The 26,930-nt window shown below is 36.6% G+C and overlaps 1 protein-coding gene across 4 annotated transcripts in view; it reads right to left on the bottom strand.

Annotated features, from left to right (window-relative positions):
* The window catches only part of EXOC6 (exocyst complex component 6), a gene marked incomplete at its 5' end in the record, with an annotated part of 206,041 nt that overhangs the window by 60,984 nt on the left and 118,127 nt on the right, over positions 1-26,930 (bottom strand). For 2 of the 4 annotated variants that reach the window (XM_082630072.1, XM_082630074.1), the window contains 2 exons: positions 4,895-4,924; positions 15,472-15,651. In XM_082630072.1, coding sequence (XP_082486198.1) covers positions 4,895-4,924; positions 15,472-15,651 — 210 coding nt within the window. The remainder of the gene's footprint in view (positions 1-4,894; positions 4,925-15,471; positions 15,652-26,930) is intronic. The other 2 variants (XM_082630075.1, XM_082630073.1) reach the window with 1 other exon arrangement.

The following is a 26,930-nucleotide window of genomic DNA, read 5'->3' as shown; positions in this document are numbered from 1 at the left end:
GTGGGGTTGCTGACAAGACTAGGGTGTGTGCAGGGTCTCAGGTGGTCTCCTAATCTTGAGGAGCATCTGTGGTCCCTTTAATCTTGCCTCAGGTAGTTTCTTGGCTGCTCCTCTCTTGATTAGCAACTGTTCAAATCTGCCCTTTGCAACTCTGGCAAGGTCATGGAGGTTGGAGTCTTGCCTCCAAGAAATGGGGGACAAAAAAAAGAGGCCTCCATGCCCGGGAGCCTCACAGGGCCCTGCTCAGTTTCAGGAGGAGGGAGCAAACAAGGTAGGTTATCTACTTACCTTGTTTTTTCTAAAGACAATCTTGCAAATGACATTCAACAATACCCTGAGAGTGAAAAATAAGTAGGTCAACTGCCCCCGTCTTGTTTCTAAACAGACAAAGGCTTTAAATCTCAATGCTACCATCTACCACACCAATTTCCATAAGAGGTAGAAAGATTTAAAACATGACAGCTTCCCTACCAGGCTTAAAGTCTCCTGAATGAAAGAAAATGAAGTGATTAAAATGTTGTTGCTTATCTTCTGAATTCCTCCCCCTATGTGCAATATTCATCTAAACATGCACTTTTGTTGGGACTTTACTCTGCAAAGTCTAATCTCTTTACTTTTTGTATTACAGTATCTTGCGCATAAGCTTTTTATGAGTATGTATCAGCATCTTGGCCTGTTGCATTTTGTCTTCTCTACCTGACCTGCAAACATTCTGTAAATATGAATTCACCAAAACAGTTCTACCTCTCCCATCAGCTCTATCCTCACCCTTATCCATTCCTGTCTGTTCCGTACAGGGAAGAAAAAAAAAAAAGTAGGGGCTCTTTAGCCTCACCAGACCCTGGCTTGCACAGGAAACTTCTGACTCCAACATCTTTCCCTACCATCTCCTTTCTTTCTCTCCAGGGGATCTGACCTCCTTTTCGCTATCTTCATCTGCTCACAATAAAACATAAATTCCAACTCAAACAATCTCTTATCCACATATTTTAGTCTCTTTTCCTCCCCCATCTCGACTTTTGCCTATTTAACTCGAGGTGGGGTGGGGTGGGGGGAGAGAACTATCTTCTATTTTTTTCTTTCTACTGTGTAATACAGGTTAAAGGGAAAGATAACATTTGCATTCCTAGAACTTATTCCTATCTGCAAAAACTCAAGTAACTTTCTAAACATGAATTCTCTGCTGCCATCTGGTAGTGAAACTGCTAGTGGTACATTTTCATTTGTTTTTAATACTGAATCTTCCTGTTCAAAATGATCCTTTGCTCATAAAGCCTGAATCAATGGTGTAGTTTATTTCATCTACAGCCATTAAAGAGTAAAGTTATAGGATATTTGTAAGTGTGCACATGCATGTATGTACTAATACTGTGTGTATTTGTATAGGTTGGGAAGAGTCCACTTTATTTTTTATTATTATTAGTTTAAAATATTTATTTATTTATTTATTTTGGCTGCGCAGGGTCTTAGTTGCTGCGTGCGCACTCTTAGATGCAGCATGTGGACTCTTTGTTGCGGCATGCGAACTCTTAGTTGCAGCATGCAGAATCTAGTTCCCTTACCAGGAATCAAACCCAGGCCCCCTGAACTGGAAGTGCAGAGTCTTACCCACTGGACCACCAGGGAAGTCCCAGAGTCCATTTTACTTATTTCCATTTATATGTCCCTGATCTGTTACAGGTGGTTCTTGTAATTCTCTCCTAGCCCACTGGCTTCCTACTAAAACTCCCATGCTATTTCCTTCTAAAAGCCTTCTATTACTACTACTTCTTCCAACTATGCCCTGATTAAGAGCAATTCAAAATACCGTTTTTTATGACCTTTGACAGCAGAGAAATATTTAAGTATGCTATGCTATATACACACATAAGACTTACAAACTTTTGAAATTAAATTTCTCACCAAGATTAGTCAGCATTTAGCTAATAGAGACAGCAACTTAATACCTAAAAGGATTAAAGTTATAAAATTCAAGTATGTTCATTTTCAACTAAAAAGCAAGATTCTTTTTTTTTTACAATTAACTTCCAGCAGTGAAAATAACAACTGTTTTATTACATTATGAAAAAGCTTAAGAAAAAATATAAATTCTATTTCTAATAGTGGGCTTTGACTGTTTTCAACTTTTTCATTTACATTTTCTCTCAAAGTTCTCTCTCTCCAATGTACTGATATACTGTCAATGGTTTGCTCTTGTTGATTTCTGTGTACTTGGAAGTAACTTATTATAAATGTATGGAAATGAATATCAAAATGTGTCATAGAAATACCTAATTTATCACCACAGAAAGAATTATTTCATATAAGTAACTTTTTCAAAACACTGGACATTCAACTGCCAAATCTTTCTAAATTTCTCATGAATATTTATCTAAAACTGATCCCAAAATCTATCCCTCCTTAAATACAGGACAAGAAACAATTCGAGGTTTTTTTTTGGATGGCAGGATTAGTGTCACTTCTGCATTTTGAATATGCATATGGTCTATCTGCAGGAAACCTGTTAGCATGCTTAATAAGTACTTAACAACTACTACATTCATTTAATAAGCAAAAAGGTCAAGTGAAAGCATGAGGGTCTGTCTCTTCCATGAGTCAAAGTGTTTGTCCTTAGTGATGGCAATTTGCAAGTTATTTTGGTGCTGTAGGTTCTTTTATTTTATTTTAATCACTCTTCAAAATTTATAGTAGCATCTAGAGAGTTGTGATCTGAATTATATTATTCTTTCAAATATTTCTAATCAGTACTGATAACATCTTTACTAAATCACACTCATATAGACATTTTCTAAATTAGTGTCTGTAAATAATAGATTGCAAACTTTCGCTTCAAAACTAGAAAGTATTCTATATTTGACAAATAAATTTCTTGATTCAAAAATTCTGATTTTTGCAGTGTACGTTTTTTTTTTTTCTTGGCTGCGCCGCACAGCTTGCAGGATCTCAGTTCCCTGACCAGGGACTGAATCTGGGCCCCGGCAGTGAAAGCCCAGAATCTTAACCACTAGGCCACCAGGGAACTCGCTGCAGTATATTTTTCACACTTTTTAAACATATAAGAAAATGACTTTGGGGCTTCCCTGGTAGCGCAGTGGTTAAGAATCCACCTGCCAATGCAGGGGACACGGGTTTGAGCCCTGGTCCCGGAAGATCCCACATGCCGCAAAGCAACTAAGCCCGTGCACCACAACTACTGAGCCTGCGCTCTAGAGCCCAAGAGCCACAACTACTGAAGCCCATGCGCCACAACTACTGAAGCCAACGCACCTAGAGCCCATGCTCCACAACGAGAAGCCACCACAATGAGAAGTCCACACACCACAACAAAGAGTAGCCCCCGCTCACCACAACTAGAGAAAAGCCCGCACACAGCAACGAAGACCCAACAGTCAAAAATAAATAAATTAAAAAAAAAAAGAAAATGACTTTTAAAGTAGTCCGTTTCTTCACTATTTCTATCATATTAACTTTAAAAATACTTATCAAGCACTTACTCTATGTAACACACTGCTTAGATGCTACAGAAGATACAATGATGAGTAGATATAGCTCCTAACATAAACAGATTAAATTCCAATAGCAGAAAGAAGGCAAGTCTACAACCACAGTACAAGACAAAATATAAATAGAACCTTGAAAGTGGCACAAAGTAGCAACATATGGTTAAACAGAATTAGCAAAAGCTTCATGAAAGAGGTAACATTAAAGATGTCTTTTGGAAGAGATCCAAGATTTTTACAGTTATAAATGAAGACAAGATAGAAAATTGAAGCTAGATCCAGGACACAGTGAATTTTCCACTTTAAATGCCCTTGTTGAATCATGGACAGAAATGTATCAGAAAGAGGCCGAGATCATTTATTTGTTAGCCTGTGGAATTTTTACTTAATTCAGTAGATAAGTGAGAGACCCTGAAGTTTTGAATACAGAAAATAAGATTAAACTGTGCTTTGGAAAGGATTATCTGGCTTTGATATGTAGGATGAACTGCAATAAAGAGAGGCTATTGGCAGAGACTAACTAGAAGACAATTACAATAATCAAAATTTGAACTTTGATAATAGAAGTAAGAACACAACGGACAAAATATAGGTTAGGAACATTTAAATTTCAAATGCTAGATGAGATTTTTCAAAAAATAAGAATAATTTTTGATATCTATATTTAAACAACATTTGAGTTCTTATTTTGGCCGTCAAGAGCTTATAATTGGAGGTGGAAAGGATGAACAAATACAATAAAAAGCAAAATGTGATGAAGTCATTAAAAAAGGGTAGAAGCTAAGGCAATTCAGGAGAACACAACTAGGCTCAGGGTGAAAAAGAAACATTTGCATTGGGTCATGAACCACACTGTGTTATGCACTGAGTTGGATTTCTAGAAGTAGAGTTTGGCTAAGTGTTGTAGAGAAAAAGCATTCAGGAAAAGCATAAATAGTCTTACAAACAAGTAATAGTAACAACTAATATTTTTTGAGTGTTTATTTTATGCCAGGCACTTTTCTAAACATTTCATGTTATACTACCTCATTTAACCCTCACAAAAATCTACAGGCTATACACTCTTATTGAACTCATTTGCAGATAAGGAAAATATCTCCAAAGTGTGGCCTGTCATGCATGAGGTGACCACAGACAGCTTTCCCAAAGCACTGCCCTCACCACAGACACGTCATGATATTAACTTTCACAATCAAGTCCCAGAGAATCTTGACTGCTTCACCAAAACTACTAGTATTATCTTCAAACTTTGGTTTCCATAAAACTACAAATATAACAAGAACACTGCCAAAACAATTAGAATTTACCATAAACACCTATGCAGAGAAAAATAAGCCTGCAGAAAGTTCATTATTTTCTAATTCGCATGCTAGCTTTAGCTTGTATCTACTTACCGACATGGCTGCATGATCATTGCTGTTAGTCTGAGAAGGAAGTCAGACAGGCAATCAAATAAAAAAGGAAAATGTATTCCAATAACAACAGAAGTGGTGTTTAAAGTAGCAAAGCAAAATACACTGTAAGACAAGCAAGCTGTGTGTTGCTATAATTTAAAGGCATTAATTAATCACATAAATGTGACTATCATTTTATTTTGAAGATTTACAGGTGAGTTTTTACACCCACACTAATCAGATAAATCCTCCTCCAAACTTTTGTCTACCTAATCAAGTTGTCTATTTAGCATTAAAATACTGAGAACTTTAGCAGTTACTAAATGTCTGCTGAACCAGCAAATTTAGAAAACACCAGCCCATTGAAAGGGTTCTTTCCTGGAGAACAGTTATTCTCCAATTTTAAGCAAAAAAAGGTAGATTTCTAAGCTCCAGAAATTTTAGTTCAGTTAGGTCTAGAGGCAAGCGCTGGAATCTGAATTTTTAACAAGTGTCTCTCCCAAGTGATTTTAATACAAAAAGAAATAAAATGTCTATTTCTTTACACATAGAAAATTATACTGAATAAATGACTCTGAAGATGCATAGAAAGGATAAGCCACTATGCTTCCACATACTCTAATGCAGCTTAAAATAAATTACTCAAGGAAACATGGCACACTAAATCATCTTACAATTAAGCATTTAAATATATTTTCTCCCCTAAGAAGTGACAAGTCAAAGCAAAAAACAAATCATTGGTCTCAATTTAAATACATATTAGCCCCTGCTGAAGTTTTGTACTAAATACATGGTACTGGCTTATTCTTTTAAGATATTAAGAACTAAATTAGTTAAATATTAATTCCTTAAAATAATAATGATTAATAAAATTAAGTTTAAGGAGCCTTAAAATACTGTTTTTTAAATGATCTAATTTACTTTTCAAATTCCAGTAATAAACTATGTAATATTTAAGCATTACTTTTTTTTTTTAGAAAAAGATATTTACCCAGAAACATGGATTTAACCTTATTATATATTAGGTCAATGAAACTCAAAATCTATTTATTAGTGGCAGTTGAACATCTGGTATAGCCTACACCAAAGGTGACCCTCCATATGGGAAGTTGCCCTCTTCGCCAAACATACAATGAGTAAAGGAGCAACCACAAGCAGAAATGGAGGAAGAAGACACTTACCTAGCCAGGCAGATTATTGCAATTAACCCCAGTAAGCAGTGAGCTGGCAGCTGTGTTAGCCAGACAATTCATTCTTCTAGAAGACTGGACTAGACTCTAGATAATCTCTAAGTCCTTTCTAGATTTAACTTCCAATAAATTTTCTTTGGAATAGTAAAATTATCCCATCACCACAGTTATTTTATTCAACTATTTTTCCCAAAATCTTTCAAATTGTATGTAAAGGTATAAAATTGTATGTGAGATATAAAAGTCATAGAGTCAAGATGAAATTTAGCTAAGATTTAGTAACTCAGTCAATAAAAGTCAATGAACAACATTTAACACAAGAACACCATGTAAGTCATAAGACTTGTGATGTTTTCATCATTGCTCACATTATATAATTTTTGTATGTTATAGTCAATAAATCATCAGATCAATATTATACGTTATCATTTTTTAAAAATTAATATACCAATAAGAAAAAACAATTCGTAAGCATATATATATACAATAAATATATGGTTATGTTTTCATTTGATAAGCAAAGCACTAAAATGTATTCAACATTACCTATGTCACAATTTTAAAAATACAACCTTTTTTGTATTTTTTTTTTTTTTTTTTTTTTTTTTTTTTGCAGTACGTGGGCCTCTCACTGTTGTGGCCTCTCCCATTGCGGAGCACAGGCTCTGGATGTGCAGGCTTAGCGGCCATGGCTCACGGGCCTAGCCGCTCCGCGGCATGTGGGATCTTCCCGGACTGTGGCACAAACCCGTGTCCCCTGCATCGGCAGGTGGACTCTCAACCACTGAGCCGCCAGGGAAGCCCCTTTTTTGTATTTTTAATACAATTCTTTCTTGTCTCACATAAAAGGGTGATTAAAGCCTGTGACTGTACTATTGACTATTAAAGTTCTCCTTGGCAGTTTTCAGTGAAGTCAAAGGACGTGTACATTTATATACTTAACTCAGGAAAAAAGTATGAACCAAAGAACATAAAAGGGAAGAGCTAAATGAGAAAATAAGGTGCCAGAATGAATAAATCTAAGTTTAGGTTGGGATTTTACAGCTGTATAACACTTAATAACAAATTTTAGATATGGGAACCTTAGAGATGAACTCATACAATCACTTTACTTCAAAGAGAAGGAAACAAGTTGTTCAAAATCAAGATGGTAGACTAAGTTTATGTGTTTGCTTCCCATTGATCCTGAGATATAAGTGATACAAAAAGCACAGAATTACAAAAGGAATAAAATATTTAACAACAGAGAAAATGAAGGTGTAGGGAGAAATTCATCAAGGGATATTTTCTAAAAGACAGAAAGCTGATTAAATAGAGAAGAGAAAGCAACTGCCCATTATATGCTACCAGGGAACTACAGTGGAGCTGGAAGTCAGCTGTGCATTAGAGAGAGGTCCAGCTGTGCATATGAGAGAGGACAGAAATAAGAAATGGAATGGAAAACAGGGAAAGTAACTGAAGATTTCTGAAACAACTGTGCCAGTGATCCCCTAACTACAGAGCACAAGCATTTTCCATAATGAGAGAACTTCTAAGGGGAGAGCTGAGGCTCCTGGTATAGGTGGAAAGAGAGAGAGCAGGAAGGAGGGAGGGGGGGGAAAGCCCTCCTCATTCTGGCACAGTGTCATGACAATGGAAAGAGAGGCAGAGAAGGCTACACAATTTGTGGAGCTCAGTGCAAAATGGAAATGTGGGGTCCCTTGTTGAAAAATTATTAAGAATTTCAAGATGCCAGCAGAGGACCAACCCACATGCAGGACCCTTCTAAACTAGAGACCCCAGGCAACAGCACAGGTTACACATCCATGAAGTCAGCCCTGAAGAGAGGAAACCACAATCTCATGGATAGCTCCATACCTGCTCACTCTAAGGTGAAGAATCCTAGGCAAAATGCCTCTCAAATTAAAAAAAAATTCCAGTCAGATTCCTACTAAGGGGAAAAATAATCTATAAAAAAATAGGGTATTTATACAGTAGCAGAGTAAACCTATATCAGCGTTCCAGGTCCTCTTTGTTAAAAGAGAATGAGAAAAACAAAGAAACAAAAAGCCTATTAGAGAGTAACAGAGATAATTCAAGAAACAGAAAATACCTTCTTTAAAAAACACTCTAATACCTCAGGGAGATTTGAAAGATATATCCATTAAAAAAAATAGAGAGAACAGTATTCTAGAAAAGAGGAACACTTTTAAAACAGAAGTGATTCCTTAAAAATTAAAAAATACAACTAATAAAATATTCTCTAGAAGTACTGAAAATAAAATTTAGAAATTCTCCCAAAACAGGGAACAAAAAAAGATAAAGAGATAGGAAATGAAGGAAAGGATAATAGATATAGAAGACCAATCTAGTTAATGAGAGTCCAAGAAAGAGAGAACAGAGAAGTAGGGGGAAGAAAACTATCTAAAAAATAATAAAAGAGAATTTTCCTAAGCTGAATTTCTGCTTTGACAGAAAGGGATCATTGAGTAAAGAGCTAAGTGAATGAAATAAAAGCTTACATCTCCACACATCCTGTGACATTTTAGAATATTAAGGAATAAAAAATAAATCCTGAAACCTGGATGCCAGAAGACAATGGAGGAATGCAATAAAAATTGTCAGAGAAAAACTATTCAACCTAGAATTATTATAACCAGCTAAACTATCAATCAAACATGAGGACAAAAGAAGGTATTTCATGATATGCAAGGACTTAAATAGGAGGAAATTACTGAGGCAGTTTAGCAAAACCAACCAGTGAAGCAAAAAAAACCACACAGAATCCAGGAAACAGTTCCCAACCCCAGACAGCAGAGAAGGAAAGTCCTAGGTTAACAGCTACACAGAAATTCTAGAGAGCAACTGGTACAAAGTAGAGACAGAGGTCTCTGTAGCTGTCAGAAAACAGCAGATGAAGAACTGACAGAGTGAAGGGTAGGGAGGCTAACACCTTTACCTTACATAGAAGAGAATTAAGATACTGACTAAAGAAAAGGAACAAAAAATAGGAGTATAACCATTTTATATAAAGAAATGATAAACAGAAGAAATAAAACAAAATGTAACAATGAATGGAAGAAAAAGGGGTAAGCAAGAGGTTGCTATATGTGCCTTATCTTTCACAGTAGGGATTAACAGACATTCTCTTTTTAAGATAACCACCAGAAGAAATGAAAACATATGGTGAAATGGTAGCCTGGGGTTTGCGGGGGACAGGAGGAGGAGGTTATTTTCCATCCCAGACTCTTCTGGGCTACTTGATTTATTATCATGTACACAAATTAACTGAAATAAAAGTATATTAAAACCAAACAACCTTTATTTTCAGTTCTATGAAATAAAACAGACATTAGCAAATTAATCCAGAGACTGAATGATTTGTCTACTTCCATAATGCTGGTTAATTGGAAGAATCAGGCCTAGACCCCAAATCTCAGAACTTTCAGTATAGTGCTGCATTTTCAGAAAAAAATTCTTAAGGAGAGAATGGTTTTAAAAGTTAGACACTATCCATTTCTGGCTAAATCATGCATCTTCATTTACTGGATATATATATTTGTTTCTCATAGAAAGCATAATTTTTTAAACTACTTATGGAAATAAAAATGCAAATTAAAAATTCCGTGGCACCAGATTCATCATTTACATATATCCCTTAGTGGTTGTAAATCAATAAAACATCTTTACTGAAACAAATACATAACTAGCATTTATGAAAGAAAGAAATGCTGAGTGTTCTTTTCAGCAGCAGATCAGTGCTGGGTCTTTAGGTGGTACTGTATTCACAGTGAAAGGTTACTGAGTTCCATTTGGCAGTCATGAAGAATTACTAGATAACTTCAAGTTGCTCAACAATTTCTTCTATTTATAGACTTGTAAGGGGTGAATGAATGTTGAATGCTTTAAAAAATTCTTCTGGTTTTAAATTTTCTAGCTAATATAAAATCTTATTTAAAAAAACACAAAGCTTACAAGTTAGGCTCAAAAATAAGTATCATAAATGCATAGAAAAAGATGACTTGTAGAATACATGCCAAAATGTTAACTGTGGTTTTCCTTTTACAAGATAACAGCAGGTAATTTTTATTTTCTTCTATACTTAGCAATACGTTCTAGTTGTCAGGGAAAAAAAATTATTAGAAACAAGAAGGGTCACTTACACATTTAAAGTAGTAAAAATTGCTGATTCCAAGAGTACTGATTTGGGGATAAAATAATATTTATTCCATATACTAATCATACTTCACTGGCATTAGCTAGCATCTGACCATTAGCCACTGTAAGCACTTCAGTCAAGCTATAATAATTATTCAAATAAACATGCTTTACAGTATCTTTCACAATTAATGAAGTTTTTAAAATGTCTATATAATGCAAAAGTATAGAACTCAAAGCCAAATAATATCAAGCTAAAAATGTAGTCATAAATACAAGGAAAAAAAGCAAAAAGATATTAAAATAAAAGTAATACTATAAAGGGCCTTAAAACAACAGAGGAGGGCTTCCCTGGTGGCACAGTGGTTAAGAGTCCGCCTGCCGATGCAGGGGACACGGGTTCGTGCCCCGGTCCAGGAAGATCCCACATGTCGCTGAGCGGTTGGGCCCATGAGCCATGGCCTCTGAGCCTGTGTGTCCAGAGACTGTGCTCCGCAATGGGAGAGGCCACAATAGTGAGAGGCCCGCGTACCGCAAAAAAAAAAAAAAAAAACAGAGGAAGAAAGGAGAAGGAAAGATAAAACTAACATTTATTAGCAGTACCTACTTTATGTCAAGCACCCTGCCAGTCAACTATTTCACACGCGATTTAAATTCATACTCTGATAGTCCTATGGGAAAAATGGATTCTGCCCATTTTGCAGAAGGAAAGGGGCTCAGAGAGGTTACGCAGCTTGCCAGGATTCCAGAGCCAAGAAATTAAAAATCTAAGGCTCAAACATAAGTCCTTCTAACGCTAAAGACCACCCTGTTCTCTCCTCCCTTCATCACCTGGTCCCTAAGAACAATAACAGATAAATGGGTCTAGCTCTGAGTCATAAAACGGCAAGTTCCCTTGAGGCAGACAATATATTTAGCAGGGCAGCTTAACATCATTATTATAAATACTGCCTTTTAGCTTGCTGTTAATTCCTATGGCCAGTAGAGAGCCTGGCTTCTCTGCTAGAGCACAGGGAAATGCAGATGAGGAGATAATTCAACATGGAAGCAAGGAAGCTCTTTACTTTTCCGCCCTCTGCACAGGCTTGCACTGGCTGACTCTTAAGAGAAACAGGTGAGGGAAGTAATATACCAATACTCTCACGCATCCAACCCCAGAGATAGGAGGTATTTAAAGTAGACATTACTGGTGATCTTCCAAATCCTGCAGCTTTCTACCACAACCACAGTGTAGTAGAAAAGAGAAAACAATAAAGTTCTTTCTCTGGGCTCCATCAAAACCATTATTATCCATTAACTTCTATTATTCTCATACCCTGTGAGCAGAGAACACAATTCTATTATAACTTTTCTAGAACCAATGGAAATTTTACTAGGCAATGTGGTCAGCAACTGCATTTCATGGCTACCTTTAATGGAGAAAATATTCTTTTGCAACAATGGTAGGGACTGACAAAAAATAAATATGCAATGAAGTTAAGAATGGAGCTTGTAAACTAAAAGTCTTAGGTACTTTTTAGGGTCGGGGGCGAGAGAGTCATCTTTATACCACAGAACCTACACTTCTCTGTCCAATTATTTGCGGTACCGGCACTAGCTGCACTATTTGAAAGAGTGACCCTTGGTTTCATAGCTCCCACTGCCTCAAACTCATGGCGTTGTTTATTAACACTGCCAAAACCAACGATCATGGAGCCAAAACTAGCTCCCCCATGTAATTCCTCATGTCTATGCATGGACAAGCTGACCGACTTGGGACTGACTGTGATAAATAAATATCTTCTGAAGATTCTTTTCGTTTGAAAGAGTCCAAAACTGGCCCCTCTTTCTATCTGGGTACAAAGGTAACCTGAAGACAAGGATTTATTTTCAGCTTAAAACATTTAAATAAAAATGGTAGCTTATATAATGCCATATGTTGCTTAGAAAAATAATACATTTAATAACATTGCCTCTGTTCTTTGCTTGAAAGAACACAAACTAACTGGATATTTTATACAATTTCCGGATTTCAGAGAATTAATACACTAAGCCATAATATAATTATCAATCTTGCTAAAATTTACCATAGGCAATAATTTAATATTTTTGCTTGGGAATTATACTTTTAGTTCATCCCTTCAATAAGAATATACTGTTGTTAGTACCATTTTTTTCTTTTCCTAGCTGTAAACTATAATTTTCTCCTTATTTGGTCATATACTACATTTATTGTTGGTCTACATTGTATAAAAGTGTGTTTTCTTTGCAGAAAAACCCATGTTAGATGACATAAAAATCCAAAATGGCACACAAAGGTTCACCTAAAACTATACAAAATATCATAATAGATCAGATGAGTGACAGGAGTCTGTCATTCTCAATGTCACCAGAGTAAGTCCTATGAAAAAGCAGGATTTCCCTCTAGATGTCAGTCTCCTGAGGTGAGGCATTAACCCCAAACATTTCTAACATATAACCTCTCTTAATCTTACCCTAGTTATGCACAAAATCCCTACCCATCATCTCATGTCAACCTGCGAAGCAGATACTGCAACAATAGAAACATGATGTGTGTGTATCTTGTGTATGTGTGCACACATGTGCATGTGTTTATTCTTGAGGACTGGTTTTGGCTAGAAGCACGGAGATTTACATTCACAAGGTGAATTCCAATTAACTGAACAATTATTTAATGCATACTTTTTTGAAATTAATTGATATAAAAATTATACACACATACACACACACACACACACACACACGTTCCCTTTTTCAACTCAAGGACAACAGTGAGGAATATAGTATCATCCCTGGGTAAGCTTCTAAAAGTTCTTTGGCACAAATGCACTGTTAAAATCTCTTTAAGAAATTCTTTAATTTATTTTTTAGCAACACCTTCCTTCAACTATTCTAAGTGGCCCTTTGATCGGGAAAGACTGAAGGGTGAGGAGAATAACATTTCTTTTTTTCATTTTAAACAAGGGAGATGGTTGGAAGCAGTTGGGTAGGCTCCATATTAAACTTTTTTGTGTCTAGCTACATCTTAGCATGAGATTAAAAAGGTCAAAATTTTTCCCTATTTGTATAGAACTATTCCATTCACATTTTAACAGTAGTTCTGTTATTTTTTTAAATATACCTAATGAGAGAATGTGCACCCTACCATCATCTCTTTGATCTTTGCCTTCCTTTTTTTTTTTTTCCCTTTGGTTGCACCATGCAGCTTGTGGGATCTTAGCTCCCCAACCAGGGACTGAACCTGGGCCCTCAGCAGTGAAAACGTGGAGTCCTAGCCACTAGACCGCCAGGGAATTCCCTTTGCATCCCTCTTCTGAAGAATCCAGTGTTTCAGCCTATTCACGCTCAAATGTCCCTGTTACATCGGTTTTTTTTTAATGTTTCATCAACAGATTATTCAAGATATAGATGTACTATGACTTTATATTAGTATAGAACAATGCTCCTATTTTACTTTTAATCTCTAGCCTAAAAATATCCAATAATTTCTTGGCCTTTTCTGATAGGAAAAGGCGTTGATTATACTGACTTTCATAAAAACTACTCCTATTAGAGTTTATTTCTATTTAAGCCTATGCTGTCAACTTCAGGGTTCTGTTTTGGGTTTGGTGGAAAGAGAGTTGTAGTTATTTGGGTTAAAAAGTAAAACAAATTAAAATTTCAAACAACTGACTAAAGAGGTATCATGATCCCTAATTTCAAACTATACTGCAAAGCCACAGTAATCAAAACATGGTATTGGTACAAAACAGACACACTGTTCAGTGGAACATAATAGAGAGTCCAGGAATAAACCCACACATACATGGACAACTAATTTACAACAAAGAGGCCAAGAACATACAGTGGGGAAAGGAGAATCTTTTCAATAAATGGTGTTGGGAAAACTGGGCAGCCACATGCAAAAAAATGAAACTAGACCAATATCTTATACCATACACAAAAATTAACTCAAAATGGATTAAAGACTTGAAACTATAAAATTTCTGTAAGAAAACATAGGAGGTAACCTCCTTGACATTGGTCTTAGCCATGTTTTTTTAGATCTGACTCCAAAGGTAAGAGAAACAAAAGCAAAAATAAACAAATGTGCCACATGAAACTAAAAAGCTTCTGCACAGTGAAGGAAACCATCAACAAAATGAAAAGGCAATGGGACAAGATATTTGCAAATCATATACCCAATAAGGGGTTAATATCCAAGATATATAATGAACTCACACAACTCAACAACAAAAAAATAAACAGCTGAAAAACTGGACAGAAGATCTGAATAGATATTTTTCTAAAGACATACAGATGGCCAACAGGCACATGAAAAGATGTTCAACATCACTAATCATCAGGAAAATGCAAATCAAAACTTCAATGAGATATCACCTCACATTTGTTAGAATGGCTATGATCAAAACAACCAGAAATAATAAGTATTGGAGAAAATGTGGAGAAAAGGGAACCCTCATATGCTGTTGGTGAGAATGTAAACTGGTGCAGCCACTATGGAAAACAGTATGGAGAGTCCTCAAAAAATTAAGAGTAGAACTTCCATATGATCCAGCTGTTCTAGTTCTGCATATTTATTTGGAGAAACAGGAAGATACAGATTTGAAAGTATATGCACCCCTATGATCACTGAAGCATAATTAACAATAGCCAAGATATGAGAACAACCTAAGTGTCCATCAATGGATGAATAGATAAAGAAAATGTAGCACATGTATACAACACAATGCTATACAGCTATAAAAAAGAAAGAAATCTTGCCATTTGTGACAACATGGATGGAACTTGAGAGTATTATGCTAAGTGAAATAAGTCAGATGGAGAAAGACAAATACTGTATGATTGCATTTGTATGTGGAATCAAACAAAATAAAAACAAAGACAAACAACGAACTCAAAAATACAGAGAATGGACTGGGGGTTACCAGAGGGGTAGGGGTTGGGGGGAGGGTGAAGTGGGGAAGTGGGTGAAGGGGATGGTAACTAGACTTATGGTGGTGGTCACTGTAGTGTATACAAATATTGACTTACAATGTTATACATCTGAAATGTATATAAAGGTTATATACCAATTTTTACTCAATAAAAAATGGCTAAGATTCATCACAAATTGATTTATAAAAACAGAGAAGAAATATTCAAGCTAGGAAGTTGGTTTAAACAAGTAAGCCTCCAACTAAAATTGAATTCTAAAGTATACTTTAGAAAGCAAAATTATAACAATTTTTTGAAATTTTTTATACTTACAGGCAAATGAGTAAACACTTGAAAGATGCTTCTCAAAAAATTAATAAGATCCATTAAGTAACCACTAGCTCTTCCATCTGGCTCAGACATTGTCCAGTCATAATCAGCAAGCTGAACAAATTCATCAATTTTCTGATTAAGTTTGGTATATATTTCTCCTTCTGCTGCATGTCGGGCATCCTGACAGAAGACAACATAAAAAGTAAGAAACAGTTATAGAAGCAGTTAATAAAACAAGTTTTCTTAAAATTCTAAATTTTGTTTTTTATTTTTCTTTGGTCTAACATCTTAAATATTTATTCAAAGTCCAAGAAAACTGTTGGATTTTTGGCTGGAAGTATTTGAGTAGATATCACTTTTTTTCCATTTTTACTATTACCTTTTTTGTCTTTATCTGGTAGTAGAACTTATTAGTTATCAATTCTGAATTGTTCTCACAGCTCTAAGAAATGGAAAACTGAAGTTGTCAAGAATGCAGAAGACCACTCCCATCCGTTGACTCACTGAGGGAAATTAAGTTGGACTATCACAGAAGAAATGAAACTTACTGGTGTTTTGAGTCAAATAGCCCCCAACCCCCACCGCTGCCCACAAAATGGTAACTTCTCAAGGAGGAGAAAAGAAACAAAGGGAGTGATGCAAAAATAGCAGAGTAAGGATATACAAACATTTTCTGATCCATAAAAGCATCAAGAAAACTAGCAATAGTTGTCAAAAATCAATTTTTCTAGAAGTCTGGAAATTAATTCAAAACTTGTAGCAATTCAAGCAGCATTATTCATGAAAAATTTCTGAATCTTGGTAAGGAAACAAGCTTTGTGATGTTTTGATGTGCCCCATTTCCACTCTCCTTGCCCGGGTCCAGCTCCACAGTATCCTTGAAAATCAACATCCCACAACTGTGGTGCAAACCAGCAGCCTGTCAGTGAACAAAGTGGGGCAGAATGGACTGGAGCTCCTTCAAAGCCACATTCCCAGAAAATTATCATTATTTGACCTATCTGGTGGTTCCCTGGAAGACATCACTTGCAGAGATGTCTTTATATGACCTAAACTGGTGATTGTCCAGAGCAGAAAGCCTTTTTCTTGGGAGCATTTGTTAAAAACAATTATAGGCAATTGTTTAACATCACAGATACCTCAGGTGGTAGATAATAGCTAGGGTATACAATAAGCTAACCAAAAAGCTTAAAAGGAAAAACTGGGGAATGAGATGTCCACAGATGGCTTTGAAAAGCTCTGACATATTCCTGGGAACCTAGAAGACTATGTACATGCGTAGGGCTGTTCACCTGCTCAGGAAAGACCTGAGAAAGCTCTAAGCTCTCAGTTACAGCTGACCCCAAAGCTCTGTGCAAGCAGGAAGCGAAGACTAATGCAGAGTTGTCAAATGCCTGATTGCTGAAGGCATGCCCCAATACACACACAGAGTCCCTTAGCAAAGACTGGGAGACTGACTGGTTCCAGGTTTTTAAGGAAATCTATGTCCAATCATTAGCTGGCCACTAAGCTAACCAAGCAGAGACTTAAGTGGCCACACACAACAAAAAATACAGACTTCACAGAATTAATTCAGAGAAGTCATGAAACAACCAACCAACCACCAACAAGAAACAACAAACCTTGAGGAGAGAAGAGAATCTGACTTCCAGAATTGCCACATTACATTATTTAATTAATTTATTTATTTAAAAAATATTATTGGAGTATAGTTGATTTACAACGTTGTGTTAGTTTCAGGTGTACAGCAAAGTGAATCACTTATACATATATTCACTCCTTTTTTTTTTTTTTTATATTCACTCTTTTTTAAGATTCTTTTTCCATATAGGCCATTACAGAGTATTAAGTAGAGTTTCCTGTGCTATACAGTAGGTTCTTATTAGTTATCTATTTTTACTATTAGTAATGTGTATATCTCAATCCCAATCTCCCAATTTATCCCTGCCCCCCTTATCCCCTGGTAATCATATGTTTGCTTTCTACATCTGTGACTCTACTGTTTTGCAAATAAGTTCATTTGTACCCTTTTTTTAGATTCCACATATAAGCGAAATCATATGATATTTGTCTTTCTCTGTCTGACTTACTTCACTTACTATGACAATCTCTAGGTCCATCCATGTTACATTATTATTTTAAATGTCCAGTTTTCAACAAAATTTACAAGTTACACAAAGAAACAAGAAACTATGAGACACTGGTCTATAAGACAAAGGTTTTAAATCAGCTATTTAAAATAACCAAAGAACTAAAGGAAAATGTGAGAACAATACCTCACAAAATTGACTATAAATTAAGAGACAGAAATTACTTTTAAAAAAGAAGAACCTAATAAAAATTCTGCAGTTGAAAAATACAATAAATGAAATGAAAAAATCATTACAGGGGTTCAACAGCAAATCTGAGTAGGCAGAAGACAAAGAAGATTAGATCAACAATATGAACCACTAGACCTAACAGACATCTACTGAACATTCAACTCAACATTAGCAGACCATGCATTATTCTCAAGTGAACATAGGACACTATCCAGAACAGAGCATACGTTAGGTCATAAAACAAACCTTTAAAGTACTGAAATCATACAAAGTATGCTCTCTGACCACAACGGAATGGAATTAGAAATTAATAACAGAAGGCGATGGAAAATTCACAAATATATGGAAGTTAAACAAGAGACTCCAATAAATAACTAATGGGTCAAAGAAGAAATCATGATCAAAATCAAAAACTACTTTGAGGGACTTCCCTGGTGGTCCAGGGGTTAAGACTCAGCACTTCCACTGCAGTGGGCGCAGATTCGATGTGGTCGGGGAAGTTCCACATGCCGCATGGTGAGGCCAAGAAAACAAACAAAAAAAACCCAAAAAACTTTGCGATAAACAAAAATAAAAGCACACTATCAAAACATACAGGATACAATGAAAGAGGTGCTTAGAGAGAAATTTATAGCTATACATGCTTATATTATAAATGAAGAAAGATCTCACATCAATAACCTAAACTTCCAACTTAAGAAGCTAGAAGAGGGCTTCCCTGGTGGCGCAGTGGTTGAGAGTCCGCCTGCCGATGCAGGGGACTCGGGTTCATGCCCTGGTGCAGGAAGATCCCACATGCCGTGGAGCGGCTGGGCCCGTGAGCCATGGCCGCTGAGCCTGTGCATCCGGAGCCTGTGCGTCCGGAGCCTGTGCTCTGCAACGGGAGAGGCCACAACAGTGGGAGGCCCGCGTACCGCAAAAAAAAAAAAAAAGAAGCTAGAAGAAGAAATGAGAGTTGTGGGTTCTCACTCAGACAGCGGCACTCTGACAGAACAGCATGAGGGATGTTGGGGGACTGAAGATTATGCATTGTGTCTTTTGGAACCAAGGCAAAAGATCTTCACGCCTATGCTTCTCTTTTAAAGGATCACACAGGGGCTTCCCTGGTGGCGCAGTGGTTGAGAGTCTGCCTGCCAATGCAGGGAACACGGGTTCGTGCCCCGGTCCGGGAAGATCCCACATGCCATGGAGCGGCTGGGCCCGTGAGCCATGGCCGCTGAGCCTGCGCGTCCGGAGCCTGTGCTCCGCAATGGGAGAGGCCACAACAGTGAGAGGCCCGCGTACCGCAAAAAAAAAAAATTAAAAAAAATAAAAAAATAAAAAAAATAAAGGATCACACAGACTTGGACAAAAAGCATTTTGAAAGTTAAAACTAGAACAATCTTTGCCTTTCTCTCAGTTTTTTTTAGACTGTAAAAGGCCCTGGAATTCCTTTTATCACCTTAAGGAGGGTGGACAACTTGCCACTCTGGCTAGTAGAACTGAGAGCTAGATTTAATTTGATGGTGGTTGGGGGCAGTGGTGGTGGCAATGTGATATTTCTGGCAAAACTAATACTTATTGGGAATTCCCTGGCAGTCGAGTGGTTGGGACTCTGACCTTTCACTGCCGAGGGCGCAGGTCCAACCCCTGGTCGGGGAACTAAGATCCCGCAAGCCACACATCACGGCCAAAAAGAAAAACAACAACAACAACAAATATTTATTTAGATTCATATCTTGACTAAGAAGAGACCTAAGTATCACTCACCATTATCAGTCCCATAATATATTTGAATACAACTTAACCTAATATATCATTTATATCATGTCCATGAATAACAGCAGTACGAAGACACAGATATCTCCCACCCTCAAGGATCTCACAATCCAGGAAGAGATACAATATTACAAAACATGATTAGTGCTATATTAGAGGTTTAAAACAAAGCATGCTGAGTAAACAAAGGAGGAAATAATTACTACTTATTTGATAAAAAGCTTTGTAGAAGGGATGTCATTTGAGTTGTAACTTTTAAAAATATAATCAGGAGCTCTTACTTTGGTATTTTGGTTTGTGTGCCTTAAGAAATTTTCAAAAAAAGAACAGCGTAAGAGAAGGTAAACATGGACAATCAAAACGTACCATTTTCGCATTTCAATGCTTTTTTGGCTCCCTCTCTAATTTTCACAATGTCTAACCACTTACTACTCACGTTGGGTTGAAGAAAACTAACTACTGGTAGACATCTTTCCATTTGCATGCTTGCCTACACAATAGGATTGAAACAGGAATTCCAAGAAAGATTTTTCTGTTCTCCCTACTCAGAGGTCTAACACAAATTTGACACAGATAACAAAAACTTTCAACACTGTCTCTCCTCAACTATAAAGGAAAACAAACATTGTTTTAAATAAACAGGAATTTAAGATAAGGTAATGTTATTAACTGAAATTTTAATAATTATTAAATATGACAGTAGCTAAATAAGTTCTGACTCAAAATAAAATTAACTACAGCAACTTAAGCTCTGTTAAAATTTCTAATGCAATGCAACTCTACTCAGAAAAATCTTAAGATTGAGGAGTTTAACATTAGAGTTTATCAATAACACTGTATCAGCCACTATAAATTTGGTACTCTTAGGTAATGTAGGTACAAAACACCCACTAAAATGTAAGCTCCATTAAGGCAGAAAGTTTGCATCTGTTTCTGTTCACTGATTAATCCTCAGCACCTAGAACAGTGCTTGCAACAGAGCAGACAGTTGATGAGTACTTGTTAAAAAAATTTTTTTAATCACTCCTGCCTCAAAGAAGTTTATAACCTAGTTGGGATAGAAAAGTACCACAAATAAAATAATCACAGAATGAATAAATATTAACAAATTAGTAATGACTACATGTGTAGTAAAAGTGTAGTGAAAAAGGAGAGATCATGTGGGCTGGAAAGGCTTATGTCACTTGCTGTTCCAGTTACTATTGTTGAGTAACAAACTACCCCCCAAATCTTAGTGACTTAACATAATAGGCATTTTATTCTGCTCACAGATTCCATGGGTTAGGAATGCAGACAAGGAACAGTAAGGATGACTTTGTTCCACTCTATCCAGGACCTCAACTGGGATGACTTGAAGGCTGAGAATGAGACTCAGCAGGGGATTAGAATCACCTGGAGGTTTCCTCGCTCACATGTCTGGATAGGCAGACTCTCCATATGGCTTGGCTTCCCCACAGCATGGTGGCTACAGGGTACCTGGACTTCTTACATGGCAGCTCAGGCCTCCAAGCATGTGTGTTCCATGGATTAAGGTGGAAACAACATTGTTTTCCCTGTCATCTATTGGTTAAAGCAGTCACAAGCCTGCCCAGATTCCAGGGGAGGGGACATAGATCCCCACTTCTTAAGGACAGAAGTGTCAAGAAATTTATAGTCATGAAAAGAAATCACCATCTTGCTAATAATGAATAATGGAAAAATTATTTATAAAAAATACGGGCCAGGGGTTTGAGAAAATAAGAAGAGGTTTGACGGCCACTATTTCACTTATCTTTATATCTTGAGCAAATTACTTAACTTTTGTAAATCCTAGTTTTTCATCTATGAAAAGAGCATCATCATCACTCAGAAAGCTGTTCTGAACATTACACAAGTTTCTACCATTAATGTAAAATACCAAACAGTACTTGGTACCTAGTAGGTGCTCAAAAAAAGTTAGTTTCCTTGCACCTACTACTGTTGGGTACTTAGTAATGCTCAATAAATGTTTCTTAAGTGAACCGTATTGAGACAATTAGTATAATCTCAAGCCTTTCATATTGTCCAATTAGCTTAAGTTAACTATAGTTATTTGCATGTAAGGGAGAAAAAAATTGGGTATTAAACATTCACAGAATAATTTTTTAAAACATGAAACAGTGGTGAGATGGAAAGGGGGTCATATTTAATGTGCAGCAATTAGTCATGGCAATAATATATATCTCTCTTTAGCCTCCTGAACAGCATTAGGGGCAGGTACCCAAGATGGCAAATGCTTTTGGCCTACAGAACTAAACCATTACACACACTAATGATACCACTTATATGTCAGTTTCTCAAAGCAATATAAAAGTGTTTATTATTACCACTTTGCATTTTGCCCCAGTGTTCATCATCAGCCCCCTCTGTTTCATGTCTCACTACCTTTACTGAATCTCTGCAATTCTAGAAGACAGCTGGATAAGGGAGGCTTAAAGCTCAGAACTGTATAAGCATCCCATAATGCTCAACCCACTTCCCTTCTATCACCAGGCAAAGAAAATTTGGAGTCTCACTGCTCCCATCTTCCACTACATTCCCTATCTGCTGCACTCAGACTGCTACATATGATTTCTCTTGCTTTTCTGGGATGCCTCTAACATAGGCAAAAAGGGAACAAGATACCTAACAAAATTTTAAAAACCAGTATCAAGGGACCCCTTTCCTCCAAACTCAAAGAGCTAAATAACTTGGTGTAATTTTAGACTTTTTTGTTAAATGGCCATTCTTTTAAAAGCCTAATTTAAATCTACCTTTAAAATCAATGGTATACTTAATTTCCCTTTTTACTCTACAGAATTTCATTAAAATAAAGAAGATGTTATTTCGCATTTTCCTAGATTTTAAAAAAAGCAATATGGAACAATTAAAATATTAACCAAAATTTGAGATGGAGAGAGGGTCCAAAAATCTAGAAAATTTGAAGTCATGAAAGAAAACAAATGCTGTATTTATCTGAAGGAAGAAAAATTATAAAAGTGATGATGATGAAACCATTCACATTATAGTCAAATAAAGTCATTATATGCTTTCTGGATAAAGTGATTCAAAACCCACTAATTTTCTAAAAAAAGAACTAAGCAAAAATAAACGGAAAAAACTCAAAATTTATTTATTACGTTTTGTTGTTACTATTTAGAAATTTGCTGATTGATCTACTTTTCTGAGGTGACATCAAGAACAGGTTCCACTTTTCCCATAAACTATCCAGATTAAGATAAATTTAAATGAAGTTTGGGAGAGGGGTATTTTTTATTTTTAGAAGCTTATTAATACTTTCAACAGGCTATAATAACAAAGAAATCTAAGGCAGTCAGTGGCTGTGCTGTGTGAAAGAAAAATTTCGAACAGCAGTTCTAGGCAGAAAAGGGTTTCTTTTCTTTTCTTTTTTTTTTGGCTGCATTGGGTCTTTGTTGCTCTGTGTAGGCTTTCTCTAGTTGTGGCGAGCAGGGGCTACTCTAGTTGCGGTGCACAGGCTTCTCACTGCAGTGGCTTCTCTTGTTGCATAGTACGGGCTCTAGCCTCGCAGGCTTCAGTAGTTGTGGCATGCAGGCCCTGAAGAGCATGGGCTTCAGTAGTTGTGGTGTGCAGGCTCAGTAGTTGTGGCACATGGAGTTAGCTGCATGTGGGATCTTCCCAGACCAGGGATCAAACCTGTGTCCTCTGTATTGGCAGGCGGACTCTTAACCACTGCACCACCAGGGAAGTCCAGAAACATGTTTTAAAGTTAACACCTGAAAGGACTTTGCTAAGGACTAAGGATTCTGCTTATTTTATAATCCAGACAAATATAATCATTACAAAACAGGTGCATGACCTGACTCACTACATTTTATTTTTAAAGAAATAGGAGTAAGGAAAGAAACACAGAAAAAGATTTCATTGTAACTTTTCCTGTATTTATACACAAGGATACACTGAATTATTTGGTAAGATATTTCTAAAAGAGATCATTAATTGTTATTTAGAGACTGTTAAGAAAATTAGTTTGGATTTCCTGGGTAGTTATACTACAGGTGAAACGGAAATACTCTCAATCCTTATGACCTGACCAGAAAGTCAAGAACATATCAACTAACTCCTAAATTAAATTTTAAAAGATTCAGCTTATAAACAAAGCAATTAAATTCCTCCTTTGCTTGTTAAAGAAACAGTGCCCTCTGGAGACAGAAATGTATGCCGCATAACTTGAGAACTATTTTTTATTTCAATGTGCAAGAATTAAGTGATACCATACTATCAGTGGTTCTCAACCACAGGTGTGCAACAGAATCACCCTAAGAATTTTTTTAAACAGACATATGCACAAACTCCATGCTAGACTTCACAGACCATAAGCATGTGTGTTCTGAATAAAAGATAAGTAGTAATATCACTGAGTATTTTAGTAAATATCTATAATTTACTGTCTATCATCCATTCCCCCTTCTTGGAAAAGTCCTCAGATGCATTTTGGAAAAATCACTCTGCCCCCATTCACAGCTCTATTTGGTCTGGATAGGACTGATCTAGTGCCAAGGATGGATCCTGATGAGTTTAAGTCAACTAACCATGGTCATCCTCTTACCCACAGGGAGTTCCTTAGCAGCTAGTAGAGGGACACATTCTTTTAGATGATAGAGCATGAGGATATAAGGTTTGGAACTGTGACCTCGCAGCCATTTTACTACCAGAGGAGAAAGCCTATAGCTGCTGCCCCACCATGTACAGTCTGAAGATGAGGCCAAAACTGCATAAAGTGGAGTTCAAAGATAGAAGGACTTTGGGTCCTTGGTGACATTTCCTGAGTAGCTGGCTCTGCCTTACATGGAATCTGCCCTATTCTTGGACTTTCCAGTCATACTGGCTAATAATTTCCCTCTACTGTTTAAGACAGTTCGAGTTGGGTTTTCTATCAGTTCTTGTCAATTTTCTTTTAGTTTCCTTGATTAATACAAGTGGCTTAAAACATTTTATTGAACATTCTAGAAAAAGAAAGGTTACATTTAATATTACTCATTTGGAGCAAGGGGAACACTTCTATGACATTTTTCTGAGCCTTAAAAATCTAAGCAAGAGATGAAGTTGGAATTGTCAAAATGAAGGTGTCCTCCCTAGCTAATTTCTTCCTGCTCTTAATTCAAGAAATGATGCTTTGATAACCTATGCTCTTGATCTGGAAATTTCTAAATGTTAGTAGCATATAGCATCCAACTCGTTAGTCAACGTCACTAGTGATACTATAGACAGAGGGAAAAAAGTAGATAAGACTGATCATAGAAACCTAGTAATCAGTTATGATGTGGGAAGGGATATGACAGGAGCAGTTAAAAAGAAATACATCTAAGATAGCTCCAGATTTTCCAGGAAAGGAAGCAAGAAAAATGGTGGTACCACCATAAAAAAATCAGACAGGCAGAAAGAGGAGCCAATTTTAAAAATTACGATTTTTTTACCTTTACATATTTTAGATATCAGTGTGACAATTAAGGGAAGTTGTTTTAATCTTATATTTGGCACCTAAAATCAATTTAAAAAGAAAAGTGATTTGCTTCCTTATGCTTCAACTTAATTTAATGAAATGGCTACTTATCACTAGGTTTTTTCATTATACAATATTACTGTGATTCAAAAATAAAAGTTGTAGGTTTTAGGATATGCTTGGTTGCCTTATATACATGCAAATCATATATTACCTCTTGCCCAATAACACTCTGGATTAAACAAAGCTCAAGATCTGCTCCACATGAACTAAGAGGTCAAATGTAAAAAGTGAAAGAAAGTTTATATTAATTACAAGAACTGGAGTTTTCATAAAGTTCCAGAAAACTCTTTGATTTTTTTTTTTTTTTTGCCATGCCACGGGGCATGAGGGATCTTAGTTCCACAGCCAGGGATCAAACCCGTGCCCCCTGCAGTGGAAGTGTGGAGTCTTAACCACTGGACTGCCAGGGAAGTCCCTAAAAGATATTTCTTCATAAAAGAACACAGTCAACATGTAGTATAAATCAGGGATGCATAATCTCTTAGTTCTAAAGTCAACAGGTCACAAATAGTATACTAATTGTTCCATTAGAGATACAGATTACTGTAGGAGTTACAGTTAATTACACCTAAACAATTTCCATGGGGCAAATCCAAAACTCTTCTTAAGATAACTAGAGTTAGATAATAAAAGCTGGGACTTCCCTGTGTCCAGTGGCTAAGACTCTGTGCTCCCTATGCAGGGGGCCCGAGCTTGATCCCTGGTCAGGGAATTAGATCCTGCATGCCGCTATAAAGATCCCGCATGCTGTAACGAAGACTGAAGATCCCAAGTACCACAATTAAGACCCGATGCAGCCAAATAAATAAATATTTTAAAAAAAGATAATAAAAGCTAAAGTAGCACACAGAAAGCTACGGCTCAGATGAGAGAAAAAGAAGCTGAAGACAGAATTTAAGGAACCTGATACCAACTGTCGAGAAAGAATTATATTTTCCCCCAGAAGAAACATTCAAAACACATGTAAACCAAACATGATTTTTAAACAAAATATGCATACTTATTAACACAAAATAAATAAATATGATTTTATATCCCTTCTGCTGGGTCATTGCATTTTAGGTTCAGGATCTCTGAACTTTCTGATCTTGAGCTGTCTAGCTTCTAAGAACGGGTTTATACCAGTTCTTCCCTTTCCTCATCTCCGCTGATTGCAACCTTATCCATGCTCCAAATTGATGCAATACCCAAATGCCTTCAGGGTCCAGGCAGGGAAACATAAATGAGTATGACTGGCAAGGTGACTGTGGCAGGCAGGATAACTATGGAGCATATATCTATCTAAAGGTGAGATTCCAAATGCTATAAAACCAAATCAAACATGTCTACAGGACCACATTTTTCTATTTGTTATACACTGTGGTTGTTTCTTTGTAGTTATCTGTCCTTTTAGATTAAAAAATCCTAGTGGTTAAGAACCATTCCACAACCCTTCCTCAGCAACTAGCACAGTACAACAGAAATATATTTTTGCTCTATAAATATGATTTAATATATCCTCCCAGTCCAAAACTATCAGTTTAGATGAAAAGTTCCAAGCAATTATTGATTTGTCCCAGAAAAATGTCCTCTGGGGGACTTCCCTGGTGGCGCAGTAGTTAAGAATCCGCCTGCCAATGCAAAACTCCTGAAGCCGAAACTAAATAAATAAATAAATTATATTTTTTAAAATGTCCTTTGGACACAATCAAAGCCTCACTTTAGATAGGACAAAGGATTTCTTTTTTGAGGGGGGCTGCGTTGGGTCTTCATTGCTGTGCATGGGCTTTCTCTAGCTGTGACGAGCAGGGGCTACTCTGTCATGATGAGTGGGCTTCTCATTGCGGTGGCTTCTCTTG

Source organism: Mesoplodon mirus (genome assembly GCF_964341445.2).
Source record: "Mesoplodon mirus genome assembly, chromosome: 2".
NCBI lineage: Eukaryota > Metazoa > Chordata > Mammalia > Artiodactyla > Ziphiidae > Mesoplodon > Mesoplodon mirus.
Note: the sequence above shows the minus strand (reverse complement) of the source record. Positions and strands in the feature narration are given on the sequence as shown.